General features: G+C 42.6%; 1 protein-coding gene across 1 annotated transcript in view; it reads left to right on the plus strand.

Annotated features, from left to right (window-relative positions):
• The window catches only part of SLC12A7 (solute carrier family 12 member 7), a 324,374-nt gene that overhangs the window by 159,374 nt on the left and 148,271 nt on the right, over positions 1 to 16,729 (plus strand). Inside the window, exons 3-4 of the mRNA XM_034761495.1 lie at positions 9,951 to 10,073; positions 12,964 to 13,014. Of these exons, the coding sequence (XP_034617386.1) occupies positions 9,951 to 10,073; positions 12,964 to 13,014 (174 nt within the window). The remainder of the gene's footprint in view (positions 1 to 9,950; positions 10,074 to 12,963; positions 13,015 to 16,729) is intronic.

Genomic DNA, 16,729 nt, shown 5'->3' on the forward strand with positions numbered 1-16,729 from the left:
AATGCCCACTTCATCAGACGCAAGTAATGGAAATTTCCAGAGGCAGGTATAAATCAGTATGGAGATAACGAGGTTAGTTCAATCAGGGAGGGTGAGGTGTGAACACCAAGGGAGGAGAAACTGCTTCTGTAGCTGGATAGCCATTCACAGTCTTTGTTTAATCGTGATCTGATGGTGTCAAATTTGCAAGATATGATGGAGCTCAGCATATCTAAACCAGCAACATCATCACAGGACCTAACCAGATCAGCTACAACATCACTGGCTCATTCATCTGCACGTCCACCAATGTTATATATGCCATCATGTGCCAGCAATGCCCCTCTGCTATATACATTGGCCAAACTGGACAGTCACTATGCAAGAGGATAAATGGACACAAGTCAGATATCAGGAATGGCAATATACAAAACCCTGTAGGAGAACACTTCAACCTCCCTGTCCACACAATAGCAGATGTTACAGCAAAAAAACTTCTGGACCAGACTCCTAGGAGAAACTGCTTAGTTCCAGTTCATTTGTAAATTTGACACCATCAGATCAGGATTAAACAAAGACTCTGAATGGCTATCCAACTACAGAAACAGTTTCTCCTCCCTTGGTGCCCACACATCAACTGCTAGCAAAGCACCTCACCCTCCCTGATTGAACTAACCTCGTTATCTCCATACTGATTTATACTTGCCTCTGGAAATTTCCATTACTTGTGTCTAATGAAGTGGGCATTCACCCACGAAAGCTTATGCTCCAATACTTCTGTTAGTCTTAAAGGTGCCACAGGACCCTCTGTTGCTTTTCACAGATTCAGACTAACACAGCTACCCCTCTGTTACTTGACACCATGCAAGGCACTGCATTTAGCCATATGGAATGGAAATCTATCAACCTCCTGAAGAAACTTGCACAAATACAGACAGATATCTTCCTTTTCAAATGCAAACGGATGGACATCATACCAAATGGACTGAAGGTGAAAAATCCATTGCTATCTACATACTGCACAGACCACAGTGAGAGATTATGCCATACCCTATCAAAGAAACTGAGGAACCACCTGATCAGCATCCTATACAGCAAACAGAAAAACATCAGAAAAGAACTCTCCAACCTGGAGACTTTCATAAATAACCAACCCTCCACACAAATGGACTTTACTAAAATAAGACAGGAGATCTACATTACACACTTCACCTCTCTACAAAGGAAAAAGGACCGTAAGCTGTCTAAAATCCTACCTGCCACATGGGGCCACAACAGGGGTACCCCTAACTCACCCAGCAATATCGTCAATTTATCCAGCTACACACTCAACCCAGCAGAAGAGTCTGTCCTATCTCGGGGACTCTCTTTTTGCCCCAGCACCCCCATGAACATGATACAGTTCTGCAGTGATCTGGAAGCCTACTTTCGCCACCTCCGACTCAAAATACTTCCAAGATAACAGTGAACAGCGCACTGATACCCTCCCACCAACAACACAGGAAGAAGAACTCCACATGGACTCCTCCTGAGGATCGAAATGACAGTCTGGACCTATACATAGAATGCTTCCGCCGACGTGCACAGGCAGAAATTGTGGAAAAACAACATCGCTTGCCTCATAACCTAGGTCGTGCAGAACGCAATGCCATCCACAGCCTCAGAAACCACCCTGACATTATCATCAAAGAGGCTGATAAAGGAGGTGCTGTTGTCGTCATGAACAGGTCTGACTACCAGAAGGAGGCTGCCAGACAACTCTCCAATACCAAATTCTACAGGCCACTTTCCTCAGATCCCACTGAGGAATACACTAAGAAACTGCACTATCTACTCAGGACACTACCTACACTAACACAGGAACAAATCAACATAACCTTAGAGCCCCGACCAGGGTTATTCTATCTACTACCCAAGATCCACAAACCTGGAAATCCTGGACACCCCATCATCTCAGGCATTGACACTCTCACTGAAGGACTGTCTGGATATGTGGACTCCCTACTCAGACCCTATGCCACCAGCACTCCCATTATCTCCGTGACACCACTGATTTCCTGAGAAAACTACAATTCATTGGTGACCTCCCAGAAAACACCATCCTAGCCACCATGGATGTAGAGGCTCTCTACACAAACATCCCACACACAGATGGAATACAAGCTGTCAGGAACAGTATCCCTGATGATGACACAGCACAACTTGTTGCTGAGCTCTGTGACTTTATCCTTGTGACGTTATTGATATAATCTGGGACCATATAGATTATTTTTGCATCCAAGGTCCTGTAGTGGCACCCAGATCTTGTATAAAAGGGGTCAAATGGGGTGTCTAAGACAAGGCTATGGTTTACTGGTTATGATTATGCTGTCTATATGTGTGTATCAGTTTTGTAGTTGAAGTTATGAATATTGGCTCTATACTGTCTGTATGGCAAATTTATGCTATGCTTCTGGGTGACATCCCAGACAAGCTGAGATTAGCTCTGCCTAGCCTGCTTGATGGCCCATTAAGAACCATCAGCTATACAATGGACCCATTGAGAGAAGACAAATATGCCTTGAGACTCAGCCAAGTATGCAGGGACTGGCCCATGTGACTCCAGACTCCATTTTGCTGTAATTTTCCACAGTAAGAACAAAGGTGTTCTTACACCTGGAAAAGACTATATAAGGCTGATGCCTCATCTCCATCGGGTCTTCAATCCTGCTTCATACCTCTGCAAGAGCTTTGCTACAAGCTGAAGCTTTGAACAAAGGACTGAGGACCCATCCCAGCAGGGGATGTATTCCAGAGACTTGATTTGAACCTGCAGTTTATTCTATCGCTGCGGCAAGCCTGAACCAAAAACTTTGCCATTACTGTTAAATCGAATCAATTACATACCAATTCTAACTCTCATCTCTATCTTTTTCCTTTTATGAATAAACCTTTAGATTTTAGATTCTAAAGGACTGGCAACAGCGTGATTTGTGGGTAAGATCTGATTTGTATATTGACCTGGGTCTGGGGCTTGGTCCTTTGGGATCAGGAGAACCTTTTTCTTTTACTTGGGTATTGGTTTTCATAACCATTTGTCCCCATAACGAGTGGCACTGTTGGTAATACTGTGAAACTGGAGTGTCTAAGGAGATTGCTTGTGAGACTTGCGGTTAGCCAGTGGGGTGAGACCGAAGTCCTCTTAGTCTGGCTGGTTTGGTTTGCCTTAGAGGTGGAAAAAACCCCAGCCTTGGGCTGTAACTGCCCTGTTTGAGCAATTTGTCCTGAGTTGGCACTCTCAGTTGGGTTGCGCCAGAACTGCATTGTCACAATCCTCACGCACAATTATTTCAAATTTGGTGACAATATATACCTCCAGACCAGTGGCACCGCCATCGGCACCGCATGGCCCCACAATATGCCAACATTTTTATGGCTGACCTGGAACAATGCTTCCTCAGCTCTCGTCCATTCACACCCCTTCTCTACCTACACTACATTGATGACATCATCATCTGGACCCATGGAAAGGAGACCCTGGAAGAATTCCACCATGATTTCAACAGTTTCCACCCCACCATCAACCTCAGCCTGAACCAATCTACACGGGAAGTCCACTTCCTAGACATCACAGTACAAATAAGCGATGGCCACGTTAACACCACCCTGTACCGAAAACCCACCGACTGCTACGCCTACCTTCATGCCTCCAGCTTCCACCCCGGACACACCACACGATCCATCATCTACAGCCAAGCGCTGAGGTACAACCACATCTGCTCCAACCCCTCAGACAGAGACCAACACCTACAAGATCTTCACCAAGCATTCTCAAAACTACGATACCCACACAAGGAAATAAAGAAACAAATCAACAGAGCCAGACGTGTACCCAGAAGCCTCCTGCTACAAGACAGGCCCAAAAAAGAAACCAACAGAACTCCACTGGCCATCACCTACAGTCCTCAGCTTAAACGTATAATCAGTGATCTACAACCCATCCTGGACAATGATCCCTCACTTTCACAGATCTTTGGGAGGCAGGCCAACTCGATGCCAACTCTGCCCACATATCTACACCAGCGACACCATCACAGGACCTAACCAGATCAGCTACAACATCACCGGCTCATTCACCTGCACGTCCACCAATGTTATATGTGCCAGCAGTGCCCCTCTGCTATGTACATTGGCCAAACTGGACAGTCACTACGCAAGAGGATAAATGGACCCAAGTCAGATATCAGGAATGGCAATATACAAAAACCTGTAGGAGAACACTTCAACCTCCCTGTCCACACAATAACAGATGTAAAGGTAGCCATCTTACAGCAAAAAAAACTTCAGGACCAGACTCCAAAGAGAAGCTGCTGAGCTCCAGTTCATTTGCAAATTTGACACCATCAGATCAGGATTAAACAAACACTGTGAATGGCTATCCAACTACAGAAGCAGTTTCTCCTCCCTTGGTGTTCACACCTCAACTGCTAGCAGAGCACCTCACCCTCCCTGATTTGAACTAACCTCATTATCTCCATACTGATTTATACCTGCCTCTGGAAATTTCCATTACTTGTGTCTGATGAAGTGGGCATTCACCCACGAAAGCTTATGCTCCAATACTTCTGTTAGTCTTAAAGGTGCCACAGGACCCTCTGTTGCTTTTTACAGATTCAGACTAACACGGCTACCCCTCTATTGATTGAGAGAGGTGCTCCACCCAGAATCTTACTGCTCATTATAAAGGAGATCAGTCTAGATCTGGGAGTGTGTGCCCATCCCCTTTTGGGAATCCAGGGCTATGGTTTTCAAACATAGGATTCTAAAATTAGGCTTCTAAATCCATATGTAGACTTCCATTAACTTCAATGGAAGCTACTGAGTGCTTTGCATTTTTAAAAACCAGGTCACTTATTTATGGATTTAAATTCCTCATTTTAGGATTCTATCTTTGAATACCTTGGCCCAGTAAATCTGAAATAGGTACCCTCTCAAGGTGGGACAGGTGAAATTGCACACAGTGAAGAAGATATTGAAGGAGTCCCAAAGAGATGTCTATTGGGAGAGCGCAAAGAAAATTAAGGAAGGAACATGAAATGTGAAAAGTAGCCACATTGTATCATATAAAATACAATTTATCCTCAGTAGTTTTAGTCCACACTGGGTGTAGTCTTTCAAACCTGTTCCCAATAAGAGAGAAGATATAGATTGGCTAGCTTTTGTTTACTGGAGAAGGAGCTAAAGAAACTGCTTATGTTTGGAACTTCAGGAGGATACCAAGAATTAATCCTTTGCCCTGTAGAGGAAGCGAATGAGCAAAAGGGCTGCTTTTGATCCATACTATTGTCTTTTTATAGCTCTTGCCCCAAGGAAAGAGAGGAAAAAAATGCTGCTATAGGGAGTTTGATCTGGTTTGAAGCTTACCTTATTGCTGTGTCCGAGGCCTCACTAAACAGCTTTAATGCATCAAAGGGACATTGGATTGTAGGGCTCTTAGAAATGACGTTTACTTAGCAGCCCAATCTGCTTCCTTACTATTTCATTTTCTGTATGCCCTCCATAAATCCAATTCATACTCTTACAAATCATTAATACTCTCAGTGTGGCCTGGATGGAAACATTGATATAGGATCCATTGTTTGACAGAGATTGCACTGAGCTCAATGAGCTACCTCTACTTTGTTTTCAGTTAAAGATTGATAATTAAAGAGACTAGCATTTCGTAGATTCATAGAATTTTAAGATTGTTAGGTTCATCTATTCTAGTCTGACCTCCTACATATGTAGGCTATAGCATTTCACATAGTGATTCCTGTCTCAAGCTTATAACTTCAGTTTTGAGATACAGAATCTTTTAGAAAGACATTCAATCTTGATTTAAAGAGTTCAAGTAATGGGCAAGTGATGGTAAGTTGTTCCAATGGAGGAGAAGGTTAAAGGACTAGAGACCCAAGTATCAACCCTATGTTGCATCAGAGAAAATGAAGACTTTCTGGATAGAAGTCAGCATTTGGCACTGCAGGCACAGCATGCTGAAGAATCAGAGAGGGCAGTGCAGAATGGGGAAGAAAATTGGCAGCATGCGACCTCCAGAAGAAGAAAGAGGAGAATCCATGTACTCCCAGTGCAGATAGAGCTAAGAAACTGTTTTCAGGCTCTCTGCACAGGTACTACGGAGGAGAATGGTTTGGAAGAGTCATCTGAGGGAAGGGATCAGAAGGAGACCCTATTGACCAGAAGGCATGGGATTCATTGTCCTAGGGATGGGGGTTCCCCGACCACCATTCCTAAGAGGAGACGGGTGGTGGTGGTCAGGGACTCCCTGCTAAGGGGGATGGAGTCCTCCATCTGCCGTACCGACCAGGAAACTCCAAAAGTGTGCTCCTTGCCTGGAGCTAGAATTCAGGATGTCTGCTGAGACTGATCAAGCCTTTGGACTGCTACCCCTTCCTACTTCTCCATGTGGGCACCCATGATACTGCCAAGAATGACCTTGAGTGGGTCACTGCAAACTATGTGGCTCTGGGAAGAAGGATAAAGGAGTTTGAGGCACAAGTTGTGTTCTCATCCATCCTCCCTGTTGAAGGAAAAGGCCCAGGTAGGGACCATCGAATTGTGGAAGTAAATGCGTGGTTACACAGGTGGTGTCGGAGAGAGGGCTTTGGATTCTTCAACTATGGGATGTTGCTCCAGGAAGGAGGATTGCTAGGAAGAGATGGGATCTACCTAACAGAGAGCATCTTCGCAGGCAGGCTTGCTCACCTAGTGAGGAGAGCTTTCACCGGATGATGGAGACCTAAGCCCTGAGGTAAGTGGGGAAGTGGGATACCAGTAGGAAACACAAGGAGGAGGTTGCAACTGGAGAGGCCTCCTGATTCATACTGAGAAAGTAGGGGAATTGGCTCGTTATTGTAGGTGCCTGTACATGAAACAAGAAACTTGGGAAACAAGCAGGAAGAATTGGAAGCCCTGGCATAGTAACAGAACTATGATGTGACTGGAATAATGGAGACTTGGTGGAGTAATTCACATGACTGGAGCACTGTCATGGATGGTATAAACTGTTCAGGAAGGACAGGGGGGGGGAGAAAAGGTGGAAGATTTACACTGTATGTAAGAGAGCAGTATGATTTCTCAGCGCTCCAGTATGAAACTGGAGAAAAGCCTGTTGAGAGTCTTTTAGTTATGTTTAGAGGTGAGAGCAACAGTGCTGATGTTGGGGTGGACATCTTCGGTAGACCACCAGACCAGGAGAATGAGGTAGATGAGGCTTTCTTTGGACAACTAACAGAAGTTGCCAGATCCCGGGCCCTGGTTCTCCTGTAGACTTCAATCACCCTGACATTATACCTTGACTTTAGCAAAGCTTTTGATATGGTCTCCCACAGTATTCTTGCTAGCAAGTTAAAAAAGTATGGATTGCATGAATGGACTATAAGATGGATAGAAAGCTGGCTAGATCATCGGGCTCAACGGATAGCGATTAAAGGCTCAATGTCTAGTTGGCAGCCAGTATCAAGTGAAGTGCCCCAGGGGTCGGTCCTGCGGCTGGTTGTGTTCAACATCTTCATTAATTATCTGGATGATGGGATGGATTGCACCCTTAGCAAGTTTGTGGATGACACTAAGCTGGGGGAGAAAAGTAGATACACTGGAAGGTAGGGCTAGGGTCCAGAGTGACCTAAACAAATTGGAGGATTGGGCCAAAAGAAATCTGATGAGGTTCAACAAGGACAAGTGCAGAGTCCTGCACTTAGGATGGAAGAATCCCATGCACTGCTACAGGCTGGGGACCGACTGGCTAAGCGGTAGTTCTGCAGTAAAGGACCTTCGGATTACAGTGGACGAGAATCTGGATATGAGTCAACAGTGTGCCCTTGTTGCCAAGAAGGCTAATGGCATATTGGGCTGCATTAGTAGAAGCGTTGCCAGAAGATCAAGGGAAGTGATTATTCCCCTCTATTTGGCATTGGTGAGGCCACATCTGGAGTATTGCATCCAGTTTTGGGCCCCCCACTACAGAAAGGATGTGAACAAATTGGAGAGAGTCCAGCCGAGGGCAACAAAAATGATCAGGGGGCTGAGGCACATGATTTATGAGAGAGGCTGAGGGAATTGGGCTTATTTAGTCTGCAGAGGAGAAGAGTGGGAGAGGAGGGATTTGATAGCAGCCTTCAACTACCTGAAGGAGGGTTCCAAAGAGGATAGAGCTAGGTTGTTCTCAGTGAAGGCAGTTGACAGAACCAGGAGCAATGGTCTCAAATTGCAGTGGGGGAGTTCTAGGTTGTATATTAGGAAACACTATTTCACTAGGAGGCTGGTGAAGCACTGGAATGGGTTAGCTAGGGAGGTGGTGGAATCTCTATCCTTAGAGGTTATTAAGGCCCAGCTTAACAAAGCCCTGGCTGGGATGATTTAGTTGGGGTTGGTCCTGCTTTGAGAAGGGGGTTGGACTAGATGACCTCATGAGGTCTCTTCCAACCCATTCTTCTATGATTCTAAATTACCATCACTATATATATCTTATTTCTAGCCTGAATTAGTTTAGCTTATTCTTTTAACATTCAAACTTTTTGTGTCTGTGTTTGATAGAGCCATATCCTTTTAAAAAACTTTTCCCTGTATATGTACTTCCAGTTTGAGATCAAATAACCCTTAAACTTTACTTAATTAAGCTGAATAGATCGAGCCTGTCTAGTCTCTCCTTCTAAGGAATATTTTTCAAGCCTCAAATAATTATTGTAACCTATTTGAACCCTTTTCAGTTTGTTATCCTTTTTTCAATGGTGGGCACCAGATCTGGACACATTTTTCAAGTAGAATTCTCATTTATGCCATATACAGTGGTAACAACACCTCCCTACTTCTGAAACACTATAATCTCCTGCTTATACATTCAAAGAATTCATTTGCTTTTTTTAGCCCCAATAGCATACTGCCAATCCTATATTCAGTTGATTATCCACCATGACCCCCAAGTCCTTTTCTGAATCACTGCTTTTCAGCATACAGTCCCCCATCTAATAAGTGTGACCTATATTCTTGGTTCTTAGATGACTAACCTTGCATTTAGATGTATTAAAGCTCATTGAACCAGTTTACCATACAATCTGGATCACTCTGTACAACTGATCTGTCCTTGTCGTTATTTATCTCTTCACCAATTTACCTCTTCACAAATTCAGTAGAGGATTACCAACAATTATTTTCCTGAGTTTAGACAAATATTCCCCATTCCCAAAAGAAAAATAAATTAAGATGCTGGCAAGTAAAAAGGCCAATTTTAGGTTGTGTGGCTGTGCTTTGTATGAAGTAGCACCTTAAATTTGCATATTCTGGTTTTCATAAGTTTTTGTGATTTTTTGTTTTGTTTTTAATTTTAAGCTAATATTCTTTTGGGTTTTTTTTAGCAAGACCTTCTCTGAAGAGTCCTGTGTTTTTAACTATTGAATATAGGGTTTTTCTTCTCCCAGAAGTATACCGTGAGAAGAAAACTCTGTTATGTAAAATAAAACTTCATTTACAAAACAAAGAAATGTTAAAGCAGAGTTATATATATTAGGGGGAGGAATTTGGGACCAAAACTTTTATTCAGTGAGCTGTCTTTGTGGGATAGTTACCTAATAGTTCATTGCAGACTGATGTAGGAAGATAAATTTCCAAATAGGAATTAAATTTTCCATTAATTGAACAAAATGTAATTGTCCATTTCCCCCCCAATCACCTAATATAAAATACTCTGAATTAGGAAACAAAGTGTCTCAATTTTTATTATGTGGCATTGTACACACTGTACACCCAAAGAAGCTTCAGAAGTTTTGCTAGTAAATAATTGGCTAGATTTTGTGGTGGTAGGTACTGTATTACAATTAATCAGCATTTGACATGTGAACATTTAAAAAACCTGACATGAAATGGCTAACGTTTTAAAATGTGTTTTTTATTTACTATTAAATATTGCTGTATATTAACATTTTTCAAAATCCCAACAGGAAGAAATGGATAGCAACCCCATGGTATCATCTCTTCTTAATAAGCTAGCAAATTATACCAATCTGACTCAGGGAGTGGTAGAACATGAAGCAGATGAAGACAGCAAACGAAAAGAAATCAAGGTATCCAAACTTTTGAAAATTATAATTATTGTTATTATGTAGTATTTTCATTACAATGCTAGGCATTGTGTAAACACAAGGGAGGCATGGTTCCTGTCCTGAACAGTTAATCCTTTTAGGGCTGGTCTACACTAAAAAATTAGGTCAGCTTAACTACATCACTCAGGGCTGTGAAAAAATCCGCACCCAATGCAATGTAGGAATTTACATTGGCATAGCTAAATCTCTCAGGGGTGTGAAAACTCCATATCCTGAGTGACATAGCTATGCCGACCTAACCCCCATATAGAAAGTGCTAGGTCGATGGAACAATTCTTCTGTTGATCTAGCTAGCGCTTCTTGGAGAGGTTGATTTACATTGATGAAGGATCCCCTTCCTTTGCTGTAGTAAGTGTCTGCACTATAGTAGTGCAGCTGTAGCTGTGCTGCTTTAGCACTTGTAGTGTAGAAATACCCTAAGAGCATGTCTAGATTGCAGCTGGGAGGGTGCTTCCCAGAATAGATAGACAGACATGCACTAGCTCTGCTTGAGCTAGCCTGCTAAAAATAACATGGCCATGGCATCCTGGGTTAGCCACCTGAGTATGTACCCAGGGGTCAGGCAGGTTTGTACTCAGGTGGCCAGACTGAGCTACCACTCGTTCTGCCTCAGCCATGTTGCTATTTTTAGTATGCTAGCTTGATCAGAACTAGTGTGTGTCTGTTTACCTGTGCTGGGAAGCACGCTCCCAGCTGCTGTGTAGACATACCTTTAGTCAGTTTGTCTTTTAAGCTAAGGGAAAGGGGCACAATGCACAAAGTGGTTAAGCTGGTGATAGAAAACATCTTAATAAATTATTAGCGCTGTCAATCGCAGTTAACTCTCACGATTAACTCAAAAAAATTAATTGTGGTTAAAAAAAATTAATTGCGATTAATCACACTTAAAACAATAGAATACCAAGTGAAATTTTATTAAATATTTTTGGATGTTTTTCTACATTTTCAATATTGATTTCAATTACAACACAGAATACAAAGTGCACAGCGCTCACTTTATATTATTTTGGATTATAAATATATGCACTGTAAAAATGATAAACAAAAGAAATAGTGTTTTTCAGTTCACCTCATACAAGTACTAAAGAGCAATCTCTTTATTGTGAAAGTGTAACTTACAAATGCACATTTTGGGGGTTACATAACTGCACTCAAAAACAAAACAGTGTAAAACATTAGAGTACAAGTCCACTCAGTCCTACTTCTTATTCTGCCAATCGCTAAAACAAACAAGTTTGTTTACATTGACAGGAGAAACTGCTGCATGCTTCTTATTTACAATGTCACCTGATAGTGAGAACAGGCATTCGCATGGCACTTTTGTAGCTGGCATTGCAAGGTATTTATATGCCAGATATGCTAAACATTTGTATTCCCCTTCATGCTTCAGCCACCATTCCAGAGGACATGCTTCCAGGCTGATGATCCTCGTTTAAAAAAAAAAAAAGCGTCAATTAAATTTGTGACTGTATTCCTTGGGGGGAGAATTGTATGTCTCCTGCTCTGTTTTACCCGAATTCTGCATATATTTCATGTTATAGCAGTCTTGGATGATGACCCAGCACATGTTCGTTTAAGAACACTTTCACAGCAGATTTGACAAAACGTAAATATGGTACCAGTGTGAGATTTTAAAAATAGCTACAGCACTCAACCCAAAGTTTAAGAATCTGAAGTGCCTTCCAAAATCTGAGAGGGACGAGGTGTGGAGCAAATTTTAGAAATCTTAAAAGAGAAATGCACTGCTGCAGAAACTACAGAACCAAAATAAATAAATAAATAAAAACAACCTTCTGCTGGTGGCATCTGACTCAGATGATGAAAATGAACATGCGTCAGTCCACACAGCATGGACATGTCCTCTGGAATGGTGGTTGAAGCATGAAGGGACATATGAATCTTTAGCGCATCTGGCACGTAACTATCTTGCAACGCCAGCTACAACAGTGCCATGCAAACACCTGTTCTCACTTTCAGGTGACATTGTAAACAAGAAGCAGGCAGCATTATCTCCTGCAAATTGTAACCAACCTTGTTTGTCTGAGCGATTGGCTGACCAAGAAGTAGGACTGAGTGGACTTATGGGCTCTAAAGTTTTACATTGTTTTATTTTTGAATACAGTTTTTTTTACATAATTCTACATTTGTAAGTTTAACTTTCATGATAAAGAGATTGCACTACAGTACTTGTATGAGGTGAATTGAAAAATACAATATTTTTGTTTTTTTACAGTGCAAATATTTGTAATAAAAATAAATATAAAATGAGCACTGTACACGTATTCTGTATTGTAATTTAAATTAATATATTTGAAAATGCAGTAAACATCCAAAAATATTTAAAATAAATGGTATTCTATTGTTTAACAGCGCAATTAATTGTGATTAACTTTTTTAATCACTTGACAGCCCAATAAATTATATCTTTTAAATACTTTTTTTATTATAAGTGGGGATTATAACACCCCCTATTATTAAGGTTCCCATGATAAGACCCTGTTTTCAGATGACTGCGAATCTTAATTATTTGGCTGTTTGGTTAAATTTTTCCATGTGATGTGTCTGCCTGGCCCTTATTTTTGGAGGGAAATGTCAAGCAAAACTGAGGCATTTCAAAGAACATTTCAGAGAACATTGTTTCGCTACTGTTGAAACAAAATCTGGCAACCTTTTCTCTGAACCACCTCCATGCTTTGGAGCAAGGACTTGAAATTTGGCAAGTGGAGTTGCCTTTGTATCAAGCATATGCCTTCTGCCATTCCTCCAAAAACCTTATCATATTTGGCCAAGATATAAGCTTCTGAAATATCAGTTTGCACATGCTTAGTACAGACTTGTTGGTGTTTAACAGCTAAAATCTACAAAGATTTTGACCTCACTAAGCATGCTCCATCTCCTCACAGTTTCTACGTGTAACCAGACTGTTTATATACCATCCCTACATAGCCACTGAGGATGCTCCAACTCAGGGCTAAGGTGACTCGGAGGGACATTTCCTGTAATTGCTGCTCATAGCTGCTCTGGGCAAGCATGGGGCCAGGCACTGGAACTGAGAGTAGAGAGTCTGTCTCTCCTGTGTTGTCAGTTACCCCACTGTTAGTACCCAGACAGCACAGAAACTGGGACTGAAAGGTGGGGAGAAAAACTGGAACTGGGGGCTGGATGAGGAAAATACTGGGAATGGCTGGACAAGGAGACTGGGAGCCAATGAGAGAAATGCGAGGATGACTGGGAACCATTTGGCTAGGGTTGGTGGATAAACACTGAAATTGCATGAGGGATGGAGGAGGGAGACTGGGACTAGGAATTAGTGAAGGGGGAAATGGTTGGGGGGAGGAGAGAAAGATCTGAAAAGGATCTTGGGTGCAAGGGAAGGACTGGGTATAGGAATGGGGAGAGACTGGTAGTTGGGGGGTTAGGTTTCAGACAGCTAGCCTAGAGGGAGGGAGACTGGGATGAGAAGCACAGCCTGAAGAGTGGAGACTGGGAGTGGGGAGGCAAAGGAATGGGACTAGGTAGGCAAGGAGTCAGGGGTGGGGAAGATATAGCACAGGGGCAGGTCGGAGGGGGTGAGGCAAAAGGGATCAAGCTTGTGGAGGGTCTGTGACCACTAAAGCCTCACTCCCATCCAAAGCCTAGAATGTAACCTAAGATTGTCTGAGTCTTACAATTTTTCTGCTGTCGAGAAATATCTGTGAAAATTATAGGCAGTCTGTCTCACCCCCCTCTAGTGCTGGTCCACATAGAGGATGACAACCTACTATTGATACTATTGCTATAGTTCTAAACCATTAAAATAACATTATTAAGGTTGCAAAGTCAAGCACACAAAATTTTGGAAATGACAGAATTAAGGCTGCCTGTGGAACCTTAATTCTGCCCCATTGTATGCATGCATTATGATAAAAGCTTTAGTTACATGATAACATACTGTTTTTTCCATAGCGCTCCCCCCCGCCCCCTTCCATGCACAGGATGGATCTGTTTTAGGGCTGAATCAGGACTGTGTAGTAAAGGAGGGTGTTGTTTGTAAGACCCTTGCCTCATTTGTTGCAGAAGTTTGAAGGTGTGTAGTGAATGAGGCAGAGGATTGAAGGAAGAGAAAGGATGATCTCAGGGTTAAGACAGTTGAAAGATGCCCTGGGGAATTGCCTCTGCCACAGTTCCTATGTAATGTTTGGCAAGTCACTTAAATCAAACTTTTCATGGGTGGTTACTAATTTTGTTTTTCTCATTTTCTGGAGTCCTAACTTGAGACCGTGAGGCCTGATTTGCAGAAGTGCTGAGCATTCACAACTGCAACTAATGTCAGTCAATGTGTAATCTACTTGAATACATAAAGTGCAATATAATGCTAAGGCAACCTTAATTCTGACATTTCCAGGTTTTTTGAGTGCTTGACTTTGCAAATGTTCTTTTAATGTCATTTTATGTGTGTAATTATTATTAATAATACTTGTACTGCAGTAGTGCCTAGAGGACAGTGCCCCATTGTGTTAGGCACTATGCAAACACATAACAGAAACAGTAGATAGTCCCGGCCCCAAAATTCTTATTCTAATTATCCCTGAAACTATCCATTATTGGTTGGCTAATTTCTTTTAGATACTATAGTGGGAGTGGTTCTTGATCTGGGATTTTAATGCACGGAGGATGATCGTCTTGTGAAGGTCAGGAAGGAAATTCCGTGTGGAAGAAATACACAAACTGCTGGAGGAAGAAGCAGGCAAACAACCTATCATGGCTGTTGTCATTGGCAGAGTGAGGTGGGGTGACTTGATAAGCCACCAGGGAAGATAAGTAGGACCTTAAAGACAATGACAAGAAGCTTGACTGATGTAGCAGATGGATGCCAGTGAAAGTATTCAAAGAGGATGTAACATGTGCATGTAAGTGGGCAAGGTAGACAATCTTAGTAGATGCATTTTGTACAAACCAGAGGAAAGGCAATGTAGATGTCGAGAGGGCAGAGAAGAGGACAGTACAATAATCAAAATGGGAGATGTCAAATGCTAGGATGAGAATTTTAGGCCTAGGAACAGAAATAAAAGGTCCCATTCTAGAAATTCTATGGAGGGAGAACCAGCAAAATTAGAATGTTTATTAAGAGAAGGCAGGGGCGGCTCTGTTTTTTGCCACCCCAAGCACGGCAGGCAGGCGGCTTTCAGCGGCGCACCTGCGAGAGGTCTGCTGGTAACGCAGATTCGGTGGCATGCCTGCGGGAGGTCCACCGGTCCCATGGCTTCGGCATACTCGCCGCTGAATTGCCACCGAAGCCGCGGGACTGGCAGATCTCTCACAGGCATGCCGCTGAAGGCAGCCTGACTGCCACCCTCATGGCGACCGGCAGGCCGTCCCCTGCGGCTTGCCGCCCCAGGCACGCGCTTGGTGCACTGGTGCCTGGAGCTGCCCCTGAGAGAGAGACACTGAAGACGAATTGGAGATTATGGGCTTAAATCACTGGGATGATGGATGATGGTAGGCTCAACAATGACAAAGAATGGGGCTGAGTGGAGTGATTTGAGAGGAAAGTGAAGTTGTTTAGGGTGGACCATGTCAAGTTTAAGTTGATGGCAAGATATCTGGGAGATGTTAGATAAATTCACTGAAGATTTGGCATGAATGGAGGGAAGCTTATCAGGAATGCAAAAGATTTGAGAGTCATCAATAAAGAGATGGGAGTTGAAGAACTGTACTCATATTAGGTTACCCAAAGAAAGCATGTAAAGTGAGATGGGCAGGCAGTCAGGTACCTGTAGGATGGTCTTGGAAATTAGGAGAAAGGAAGATGAGGAACTGCCAAAAAGAGATGCTGAAGGAATGCCAAAGATGAAGGAAGAAAACCAGAAGAGGATGGAGTTATGAAATAACAGGAGGAACGACATGTTGAGAGAGTTTGATGGATGATATCAAAACCAGTGGATATGAAGGATAAGAATGGAGTAAAGGCTCTGAGGTTTTGCCATGAAGAGGTCATTACAAACTTTAGTGACAGTAATGTGAATTACTGTGGAGTGAATTTGGCAAAAGGAAGATTTACTTGCTTCACAGGTGTGGAGGGAGAGAGAGAGAGAAAATATTGGTTAATATTTGTGCATTCCTTTGAAGATGTAAGCAACTATATAGTGCTAAATACTTTTTTTATGTGTGTATTACAATTTTTTTTGTCCTTCATCAAGTGATGGTCCCTATGTATATTCCACTGTGGGTATGCATGCACTCTCTGTACCTGAGACCAGAAAATTCTTGCTAGCAATGTCCATTGTGCTGCCTCTTGTTCTGAACCGAGGACATAATGGGGGGCACAGACAGAGTGCCTCTCCAGTTCCTTTCTGGTGCTTGTGGCCTCATATGGAATTCCTCGATATGCTCAGCTTTGCTAGCATTCCCATTTATAATTAGCTTTTCTTCATATAAATAGTCTCTCTCTCCCCTCCTCCACCGCTTAGATAACTAGTTCTAGTATAGTTAGTGTTTTTCAGAGTACAAGGTGGATAATTCCTTCCCCTTGCCCAACATTTGGGTCTCTTAGCATGTCTAAGATCCCAGGCCTCTAAATCCTGTTTGCCCTGTCTCCAGGTCTTCCCAATGAATGATCTGCATGATTCCTGCTTGTA

The sequence above is a fragment of the Trachemys scripta genome, chromosome 2 (assembly GCF_013100865.1).
Source record: "Trachemys scripta elegans isolate TJP31775 chromosome 2, CAS_Tse_1.0, whole genome shotgun sequence".
Taxonomy (NCBI): Eukaryota; Metazoa; Chordata; order Testudines; family Emydidae; genus Trachemys; species Trachemys scripta.